At 63.0% G+C, this 10,581-nt stretch overlaps 1 protein-coding gene across 1 annotated transcript in view; it reads left to right on the forward strand.

Moving 5' to 3' along the window:
• The window catches only part of COL18A1 (collagen type XVIII alpha 1 chain), a gene marked incomplete at its 5' end in the record, with an annotated part of 80,889 nt that overhangs the window by 47,556 nt on the left and 22,752 nt on the right, over nucleotides 1–10,581 (forward strand). The window contains 4 exons of the mRNA XM_025040315.1: nucleotides 310–854; nucleotides 6,198–6,287; nucleotides 8,192–8,251; nucleotides 9,302–9,431. Coding sequence (XP_024896083.1) covers nucleotides 310–854; nucleotides 6,198–6,287; nucleotides 8,192–8,251; nucleotides 9,302–9,431 — 825 coding nt within the window. The remainder of the gene's footprint in view (nucleotides 1–309; nucleotides 855–6,197; nucleotides 6,288–8,191; nucleotides 8,252–9,301; nucleotides 9,432–10,581) is intronic.

Consider the following 10,581-nt stretch of genomic DNA (forward strand, 5'->3'; position numbering starts at 1 on the left):
GCGGGTGGGCAGAGGCCCTAGCAGCTCCTTGGCCTGATGGGGACGCGGAGCCCTGCTGTGCCCTTGCTGTCCCGCCACGCTATGTGGATGGCCCCTGCTGCGTCCACCGTGGGCCTGCAGGCCGGGCGACAGGAGGGCCCAGTGGCTTTTAGCTGCTGTGTCCTGCCCCACAAGGTGCCCGGATGACAGAGTGACCATCCCCAACCCGGACAGCAGAGCCCAGGGGCGCGGAATGGGTGCCAGGCGTGTGACTCGGTTTCCCCTTTGTGCCTGCACACAGCCTCACGGGTGTCTTCCTCCCCTTTGCAGAGAGCGTGGGCGCAGAAGTGGGGCTCCTGCAGCTGCTTGGGGAGCCCCCGCCCCAGCACGTCACCCAGGTCGACGACCCCGACGTGGGACCAGCCTACGTGTTCGGCCCAGACGCCAGCGGTGGCCAGGCGGCCCGGGCCCACCTCCCCAGCCCCTTCTTTCGCGACTTCTCGCTGCTGTTCTACGTGCGGCCGGCCACCGAGGGCGCGGGCGTGCTGTTCGCCATCACGGACGCGGCCCAGGCGGTGGTCTCGGTGGGCGTGAAGCTGTCGGGCGTGCGCGACGGCCACCAGCACGTCCAGCTGCTGTACACGGAGCCCGGCACGGCCCAGACGCGCACGGCCGCCAGCTTCCGCCTGCCCGCCTTCACCGGCCAGTGGACGCGCCTGGCGCTCAGCGTGGACGGCGACACCGTGGCCCTGTTCGTGGACTGCGAGGAGCTGCAGAGGGTGCCCTTGGCACGGTCCCCACAGCGCCTGCAGCTGGAGCCTGGCGCTGGGCTCTTCGTGGCTCAGGCCGGAGCAGCGGACCCCGACAGCTTCCAGGTACCCCGAAGGCCCTGCATGAGGCGGGGTCAGGCCTGGGGGTGGGGCCTGGCCACTCAGCCGGGTACGACGGCTGGGCCGGGGACAAGGGCCGGGCCAGCCTGGCTGCCCCTTGGTCCGCCCAGCTTCACAGCGTCCCTTATTCCTTGGTGCCCTGGCCTGTTGGACACCCCAACAAGGGTCTCCTTGAGCTGCTCTGATTTCTCTGAGGCCCCCTTGGGACCACTGTCCTAACTGGGTGCTGGCCCTGCACCGTCTGTGCACAGTGCACGCAAGGGTCCCCTTGTTCCAAAATTAAGAATTTCAGGGTGGCAACACTGGAGGGTGGGAGTGGGTGTGGGCCGCCCTGGGCTGAGCTGCACCCCGTGAAAGCTGCACGCCCGCTGGGCGGGGCCAGGGTTCGCACCCAGCGCCAACACCGGTTGTGCTGGTGGTTATTTTTTTTACTGAACTGCTCGGTGCCTGCCGCTCGGGGCAGCGGTGTGGGCGGGTCCCCCAGGGGGGCTGTCTCCGCCGTGTCCCAGCGCTGGGGCGGGGTCTTCCTCCTGGCCCCCAGCCCCTCTGCAGCTTGGAGCCGTGAGCTGGTACCGGCCTCCCGGCAGCAGCGCGTGGGCTCCTTAGCAGGCGCTGACTCAGTTCTAAGTGACAGTCCGTCTGCAGCTGGCACGCCCCTGCCCGCGGCCCAGACAGCGGTCCCTGTGTGTGCTAACGGGGGACGTGTCCCCAGCAGACAGAGAGCTAATTATTGCCCAGACAAAAGCTGCGTGACTGAAAGTTGTTCTAAGCCCTGGCGACTCCGGTTCTGGGAGCTGGCCTTTCACCTCTGGCGGGAGGGGACTCTCACCCATGGGGTCCGGGAGCCAGTCGGACTTCGACCCCACACTGGGCGTCCTTGTGTTGTCATTTTGATCCTCAGACGTGATTAACCGAAAGGGCTGAGAGTCATCCCATCCAGGCACGGGGCGTGTTTGCTGGCAGTTTGTCGAGTGATTTCCCGGCATTTCTACATGGGGCAGGACGCAGAGTCCCCGCTGCCCGTGACTCTCTAACAGAGCAGCTGCCCCTGTGCTGATGGGGACAGGCCCTGCTGAGGGCTCAGGGCGGCAACGTAGGAGCGAGGTGGTTGGCACCACTGTGCAGCCAGGACACACCAGCCTGCCTCTCCCTAGGCCTCGCCCGGGCTGCACGTCACCTGTGCAAAACACACCCGCCGGGCGGCAGGTGGTGGGCGGCGTGCTGCTGTGCGTTTCTTGGCGCTGGTGAAGACAGACCTTCACTCTTTCACGTGTTTATTGGTTAGTTGTGTTTCTTCTTTCGTGACTGGTCTGTCTACGTTCTTTGCCTTTTTTGTTTTGGCGAGTTCAACCTTTTCTTGTTGATTCATACAAACCCTTTACGTAGCAAGAAACTGATCTTTTGTTTTGTATACCACAAAGTTTATTTCTCAGTTTGCCATTTTCTTGCTCACCTTGTCATATTTTTAAAAACCACTGGGCTATTTAAAGTATTCGCGTGGTTCAGTCCCGCCTGGAGAAGACACCCACAGCGGTGACCATCCGAGCGAGTCCGCAGCTTGGAGAGGCAGACGGCAGGGGACAGCGTAAGGCTCCTTCTTCCGGCTCTGGGCTGTGGCCCTGCCTCCCCCAGGCAGCCTGTTGATTTCCCTGTGTCACATCCGGCCAAGTCAGGCACAGTCTGGGTCCTGTGTCCCCGCAGATGAGAAGTTTCCAGAATTTTCTGAGTGGGTGTCTGGTCAGTTCCGGCTGGCTGAGAAGAGGGGCTGTCCGGTGGCACAGACGAAAAAGTCGGCCTAGTACAAGGTTCTCTGACTTTCCGAGTGGAGATTCTTGGGGGGAGAGTCAGGTGGCGTGATTTCTAAGACTTGGCAGGAACGGAAGCTCGTGGTGCCGGTGTGCTCGGCCCGGTGCTGGTACCGGCGGGCCCGTATGGGTCCCGCCCATCAGCGACGTTCTGCCACCTCAGGAGGCGTTTCGGGTTCGTCCCCGGAGGCGGATTTAGCGGTAAATGTCCCGGGAATAGGCTTGTCCCACGCGCTACCGCACATCGCCACCGACTCACTCCGTGTCCGTTGCCTCCCGGCTTCTGCCGTTTCCAGGGCTGTGCGGCGTTTCGTGGCGTCCTTTCTCGTTGTGGGGAGTGTCCACGCTTCCCCGCTCACTGTTCGCTTCTTTCTGGGGCGCCACCCCCTCTTCGCCTGGGGGCTCTGGGCCTCAGCCGTCTGTGTGTCAGGCGGGCCGCCCACAAGTGCGCTTGGGCCCCGGCCCGTGGCCCCCGGGCCTGTCCTGCTGCTGGCACCTTCGTGCTCACTCCTTGTGCTCGGTAAGGGACGTGGGCCTTGTCGTCCCTCACGTGCAGCTGTGTTGGCCGCATCACACAAAAGTAAGCACTCGGCCCACCGGTCACCTAGGCTCTGGCCACCGGGCCGGGCTTGCTGCCGAGGATGGCGTGGAGCAGGCAGGAAAAGTGTGGGCCCCCGGGCCCCCGCGGCCCCCAGGCCCAGCCGCACCAGACCCGCCACTCCTAGCCGAGACCCCGCTTACGACAAATGCTAGGAACGCTGTCGCTCGTCGGAAGTGACGTGCGCTGGCATAGCCCAGCCACGGAGCTGCGGCAGCCCTGAGTGCCCTGGCGGCGGAGGAGGAGGGCGTCTGTCGTGCAGGGACGAGCCGGGGACCGTGAGGCTGCCGGGTGCTCTCACGCGGCCAGTCAAGGAGGCGTCTGAGCCGTACGCCAGGCAGGTGGTCCCCGGGGCCAGGAAGTGGGGTGGCGGGGGTGTGGCCGTCATAGCGACTGCCGAGGCGGGTGACGAGGGAACAGACTGACTTGAGGGATCAGCCGGCAGAGGAGGGGCCCCGGGGTGGGGGTGATGCGGGCCTGGGAGTGCTGTGCGCCCCCCCCCGCCGCAGGCTCTTGCACCTCCACTGCCCCGGGCAGGACACACCCGTCCAGTAGGGGCAGAAAGGGTGGGTCAGAAGCCACCCCCAGAGTCTTGGGGGCCCCGGGAGTTGGGTCTCAGTAGGGGGAGCAGCCCTAACACCAGCAGCCTCAGGGACTCACTTCTGTAAGGTGAGGTTCTCTTGTCCACACAGGACTTTGGGACGTGTGGCCCGTGACGTGGCAGTGACAGGACGTATTTTAAATAGTCTTTATCGATGAGAACTCCGGATTTCATAATGTTTGGTTTCTAAGTCCACTCGGTATTTGCAGTGGGTCTTGTGGCCCCTGCGCTGGTGACGCTGATGATGTCTCCCTCAGCTGGCCGTGTCCTTGGGAGAGCACCACCCCCGGGCGGGTGGCCTAGGCCACGCTCCTCTGAGGCCGGCCGCGGCGGCCCGGCCTGTCCAAGGGTCGGAGCCTCGTGACGGTGACGGTGTCGGTGTGGGGACAGGTCATGACGGGACATCCAGGGCCCTGATCTCCACACGAAGTGCCCCAAGGAATGGTCAGAAATGTGGTTTTCTAGAATTTTCAACATCTGACTCCCCCACCCCCGCCGTCCCTGGGAGTTCTCTAACTTGGTGACTCAGTGTCACCTGGGGACCACCCTGTCCCCCTCTCAGCAGAGCTGGTGGGCTAAGAATTTGCATCTTGAACTTGATGCTGCTGCTGACCCCTGCCCTGACCCCGGACGCTGACCCCTGCCCTTATCCCGAAGGCCAACCCCTGCAGTTTCGAGTCCAGAAGGGCCTGTGCCTCCTCTGGGTGCTGGCTCCCCAGGAGCCTGGACAGTGGAGCCTGTGTGTCATGTAGAGGGCCAGGACGGGGCGTGATCCCTGGTCTGCACCCCCCCCACACCCACGTCCACACACTGCCCACAGCACAGATGCACACGCACACGCACACCGTGCACATGCCTGTACAACACACATGTGCACATGCAGGGAGATGGGGTGCCACCCCACAGGCCTCACCATCAGCCGTGGGGGTGGACGGGGGTAAATGGAGTCAGGCAGGTCTTCCTCCAGGGCCCATCACCTCCCTGGGGAGGGAGTCCAGGAGTGCTTCCTGGAGGAGGTGGCCTGAGCTGAGCCTCCAGAGACCAGTGGAGCCCTCAGGCAAGGGCTCAGCTCTGGGGACACCTGGGCTGTTTGTTGGTTGGTGGTCACATGCCTCTTGTTGGTGTGAGCAGGAAGGTTGCAAGGTCAAGGGTCAGCTGATAAAGTGAGTCCGAAGGGCGTTTGGAGGCGTGAATAGAATGATGCAGGCCGGGGTCAGCGCAGGCCAAGGCCGTGTCGGCCTGCTGCCCGTTTCTGACGTGGAAGGGCTTCGCTCGTGTGCAAGGCCTGGTCCCCACCGGACTGGCGCCTCCGGCAGGGCAGGAACACCGGAGGGAGTGTGTGCAAAGTGGTGAAGAGGATGAGTGAGCGCGTGAGCGAGTGTGAATGTGAGCAAATATGTGCATGAGTGAGTGAGCGTGAGTGAGCGAATATGAGTGAGCAAGTGTATGTGAGTGCACGAGTGAGCATGAGTGCACAAGTATGAGTGCGTGTGAGCGAGCGTGTGAGTGAGTGAGTGAGCATGAGCGAGCGTGTGTGAACGAGTGCGTGAGTTGAGTGCATGAGTGAGCAAGTGTCTGATGTGAGTGCATGAGTGTGAGCGAGTGCATGAGTGTGTGAATGAGCGCGTGTGAGTGCGTGTGAGCGTGTATGAGCAAGTGCGTGAGTGAGCAAGTGTGCGTGAGTATGTGTGAATGAGCGAGTGCTTGAGTGTGTGAGTGAGCGAGTGTGAGTATGAGTGTGTGAGTGCATGAGCGAGTGTGTGTGAGTGTGAGTGCATGTGAGCGAGTGCATGAGCGAGTATGTGTGTGTGTGAGTGAGCGAGTGTGTGAGTGAGTGCGTGTGTGTGTGTGAGTGCGTGCGTGTGAGCGAGTACGTGTGTGAGTGTGTGAGTGAGTGAGTGTGAGTATGAGTGTGTGTGCAAGTATGTGTGTGAGTTCATGAGCGAGTGCGTGTGTGAGTGCGTGTGTGTGAGCGAGTGTGTGAGTGAGCGAGCAGGGCATCTGATGGTGCAGTGGCAGGGCCTCTGGCGAGTAGCGTGTGTGGAGAACCAGGAAGTGTGGGCTCCGTTTTGTCCCTGGCCCCTGACGTGTGTCTCGTGAGGAGGTGGCGTTGGGGTCCCGCCTACTTAACCTGCCGCCGTTTGTTTCCTGCTGCGTCCGGCATTGACCCGGGCAGGGGCCCCTCTCGCTCTGGTCTGTGTCACCTGCTGCATCTGGACTGCGGACAGTGCCAGGCTCCGGGCTCGATGCTGGTGTGAGTCAGGTGCTCTCTGTGCTCCTGCCACCGCACAGGGACCACCGGTGACCTCTGTCCTTCTGTTTAGGGTGCGATTGCGGAGCTGAGGGTGCGTGGGGACCCCCAAGTGAGCCCTCTGCACTGCCTGGAGGATGACGACGACGATGACCGTGACAGGGTGAGTCCTCTCTCCAGCCCGTACCCCACCCGCACCCCCACCCCGTGAGTGGCAGCCCGAGCCGCAGGGGCTGGCCTTCCCCGGGACCTCAAAGTGATGGGACCGAACGGTCTCTGATGAAGGTGTGCATGAGCGAGTGCGTGTGTGAGTGAGTGTGAGTGCGTGTGAGCGAGTGTGTGAGTGAGCGAGCGAGCATCTGATGGTGCAGTGGCAGGGCCTCTGGCGAGTAGCGTGTGTGGAGAACCAGGAAGTGTGGGCTCCGTTTTGTCCCTGGCCCCTGACGTGTGTCTCGTGAGGAGGTGGCGTTGGGGTCCCGCCTACTTAACCTGCCGCCGTTTGTTTCCTGCTGCGTCCGGCATTGACCCGGGCAGGGGCCCCTCTCGCTCTGGTCTGTGTCACCTGCTGCATCTGGACTGCGGACAGCATCCGGGCTCGATGCTGGCGTGAGTCAGGTGCTCTCTGTGCTCCTGCCACCGCACAGGGACCACCGGTGACCTCTGTCCTTCTGTTTAGGGTGCGATTGCGGAGCTGAGGGTGCGTGGGGACCCCCAAGTGAGCCCTCTGCACTGCCTGGAGGATGACGACGACGATGACCGTGACAGGGTGAGTCCTCTCTCCAGCCCGTACCCCACCCGCACCCCCACCCCGTGAGTGGCAGCCCGAGCCGCAGGGGCTGGCCTTCCCCGGGACCTCAAAGTGATGGGACCGAACGGTCTCTGATGAAGGTGCCGGTTCACGTACCAGAAACCTGGCAACGCCCGTGTCCCCTGCAGCTCGAGAGGCAGCTTCCCCTCCCCAAAACGTCCCGTGAGAACCACGGATGTAAAGTCAGTCCTGGGAACTGTCCCCGGGAACTGTCCCCAGGTAGCCAGTGGTGAGAGTCCATAGCAGTCACCACTGCAAAAAGTGTGTGTGAGTGTGTGAGCGTGTCAGACTGGGTGTGAATGCGATAGTGTGAGCGCGTGTGAGTGTGTGTGAGCGTGTGTGAGTCGTGTGAGCGTGTGTGAGTGCGTGTGAGCGTGCGTGTGAGTCGTGTCGTGTGAGCGCGTGTGAGTGTGTGAGTGCGTGTGAGTCGTGTGAGCGTGCGTGTGAGTCGTGTAAGCGTGTGTGAGTGCGTGTGAGTCGCGTGAGCGCGCGTGTGTGTAAGTCGTGTGAGCGTGTGTGAGTGCGTGTGAGCGTGTGTGAGTGCGTGTGAGCGCGTGTGAGTGCGTGTGAGTCGCGTGAGCGCGTGTGAGTCGCGTGAGCGTGTGTGAGTGCGTGTGAGTACGTGTGAGTCGTGAGTGTGTGAGTGCGTGTGAGTCGTGTGAGCATGCGTGTGAGTGCGTGTGAGTGAGTGTGAGCGCGTGTGAGCGCGTGTGAGCGCGCGTGCACGCATCGCGTGGGACCTGTATGTGTGAGTGCGTGTGAGCGTGCGTGTGAGTCGTGTGAGCATGCGTGTGAGTGTGTGTGAGTCGTGTGAGCGTGCGTGTGTGTGAGTCGTGTGAGCGCGCGTGCACGCATCGCGTGGGACCTGAGCAGGACAGGACCAGAGGGAAGCAGTGTCCTCAGGGAGCCTTGGATCAGAAGACGCCCCCAGTAGACACGACTGTGCATAGAACGAGGGGCGCAGTCACGTCCCTGCGGCCACCTGCTGTTCTGTCCCATGTCCTCCTGAGCTGGCGTCCGAGCTGAGGACAGCGTCCCAGAAACAGGGTGACGTGTGGAAAGGGAGGGACTTGCTTCTTCACGGGTCTCCGTGCGTCTGGCCAGGAGCCGAATCGGTTCCGAAGGGTCATTCTCACGGGTCTGACCAGACCCTCGCTGAGACCAGCTGACCCCATGCGGCTGCTGCGGGAGGGGCACCCCCCCCACCTGCCGGGCGTGCTCCCCGTCACTGCTCCCCCCTCGTTTCTGTCACCCCACAGGCCTCGGGAGACTTCGGCAGCGGGCTGCAGGGGAGTCCGGAGCTCGCTGGGGAGGAGGTGGTGAGTGCCCGTCCGGGCGGGTATCGGGGGACCCCGTCCTGCTGTCCTGCCGCTGGGACGCTCTTGAAAGTCAGTTCTGTTGCCACATGTTCCTTGGTCTCTGAGGTCACCTAGACAGCTGACTGTCCCTCTGGTCGGCCCTGACGGATGGGATCTGTAGTCGAGGAGGCCTGCGGGGTGCGCCCCAGCTCGCAGGCCCGAAACGGCACGCAAGAGAGGCGCCCTTAGGGGCAAGAGCAGCCGGCCGCGGCTCCCACCATCCGGCTCCCCAGGGCGTGCTGTGCGGGGTGCTGAGCTGCCTGGGCGGTCTGGTCCAGCAGCGTCCGGTCCAGCAGGCTGTGGGGGGAGCCCTCAGACAAGACTTCACGGGATGGCCGTCACCCACCCACACAGCGTCCCCAGGGAACACATGACAGCTGTGGGCTCCTGGCTGCAGAGCATCCTGACCGCGAGTTTGAATCAGGAAGGCGGGTTTTCAGGGCAGAGCGGCCTTGTCCCCTCCAGGTGTGGGGTGGTCTCCTGGCCAAGGAGTGCCTGGTGACGCCCCTTGCTGGGGACACGTCACAGCCACACCCACCGTGCACGGTGAAATGTGGAGTGCCCCCACTCCCGCATGGGTGTTCGTGATGGTATTGACCACGGGAAGGAGCCAAGGTGCTGGAATGTCCCCAAGGGCCATACTGAGCTCTGAGTGGGGGCACAGGGCGCTGGAGTGTCCCCAAGGGGCCATCCTGGGCCTTGAGCCAGGGGACGGGGTGCTGGTCCATCCCTCACATGCGGGGAGACCTCGGGCAGGGGAGTTGGGGACTTGCTGGGCTCACAGGGTGGAGCATCAGTCAAGGGGACTCACCTGCAGGAGGGAAGCGGCCCGAGGGCCCCGAGCTTCCTGCCTGAGGTGAAGTCCTGGTGGCTTCCTTTGCTCTTCCTTAAAGTCTAGAAAGATCCTTTTTTACAATCCAGATCAATCTCGGCTGAGGTTTGTGGGCACCCAGGTGGCACGTGGGTCGCAGGCCATCTGTTAGGGGCCGTTTTTCCCTCTCGCCTCTCCAGGGCATGTCCTCACAACCCGGCCTCCCTGAGGCTCCACCCGCCACTTCTCCACCCTTGGCTGGAGGCAGCAACTCAGAAGATTCCAGAACTGAAGAAACCGAAGAAGAAACTACAGCATCCTCATTAGGAGGTAAAACTCTTTCGTGGGTGTGCCGTGCGTGTGCGTGTGCGTGTGTGAGTGGCGCGTGTGGCCACCCGGTGAGGGACTCTCGTCTGTCACAAATACACGTGCCAGACCGGGGAGTGGCCAGCGTGGGACCTGAGCAGCGGCTCCCTCGCCACCCAGGCTGCCCCGGGAGGAGTCAGGGCAGAGCGGCTGCTCAGATGTGTTCATCTCTTTCTTGTGGTTTGTTTCTTGGTTTCTTGTTTCTGGGGCACTTGTGGGTCTGGATGACACGCCACCTCCTCGCCTGGGGGCCAGTGGGTCCCTGGGAGGACATGAGAGTGGGCTGTGAGGGCAGAGGTGGCCTTGGAGCAAAGAAGGCTGTGCGCAGGACCTCTGTGACATGGGCCCCCCACGGGGTCAGCATTTAGGTGTCCCGGTGGCCCTGGAGGGACGCTGGAGGCTGGGCCAGGACTCTGGGGACTCCGGGAAAAGGGAGGTGACAGCGCACCTGCCACGTCGTGACCAGCCAGGCTCAGCTCCTCATGGCCTCGCTCGTGTCCCGCCTCGCGGCCCTGAGGGCAGAAATCCTGTGGCCCGGGGCTGGCGTCAGGATTGGCGGCCAGGGCGAGGGTCAGTTCCCTGCAGCTGTAGGACTGAGGGTCCACGGTCCCCGCTGCCGCTGGCCGGAGACCACTGTGGGGTCCAGAGTCGCCCACGGCCCTCAGGTCCTGGTCACTCTCCAGCTCCTCCTCCTCAGAGCTCCCGTCCTGCCTCCCCTTCCGTTTCGGGGCCTCGTGTGGTTATGGTCCGTACCCCGAGAGTCTAGGCTCATCTCCCTGTCTGAGTCAGCTGCTTAGTAAGCTGCCGATGACATCTGCAAAGTCCCCTCGCAGCGGTGCCCAGCTGAATGTCTGACCGAATAACCAGGGGACAGGAATCTCAGGGTCACCTGCAGAGCTCTGCTCACACGTTGCCATCAAGGTTTCAGACAGTTTCATAGACCTCATTTGATCTTCGAGGAGAGCACGGGTTGCTTTTTAAATTCCGGCGAGAATCCGCGCTCAGCACGGCCAGCTTAGGAGCAGAGAGCATGCGAGCGAGCTGGCCGTCGGCTCCCCAGGGGCCGGCCGCTCCCCTTCCCCCTCCCAGGGCTAAGGACGCGGTGCCTGGGGCT

This window comes from Pteropus alecto, unplaced genomic scaffold (assembly GCF_000325575.1).
Source record: "Pteropus alecto unplaced genomic scaffold, ASM32557v1 scaffold339, whole genome shotgun sequence".
Classification (NCBI taxonomy): Eukaryota; Metazoa; Chordata; class Mammalia; order Chiroptera; family Pteropodidae; genus Pteropus; species Pteropus alecto.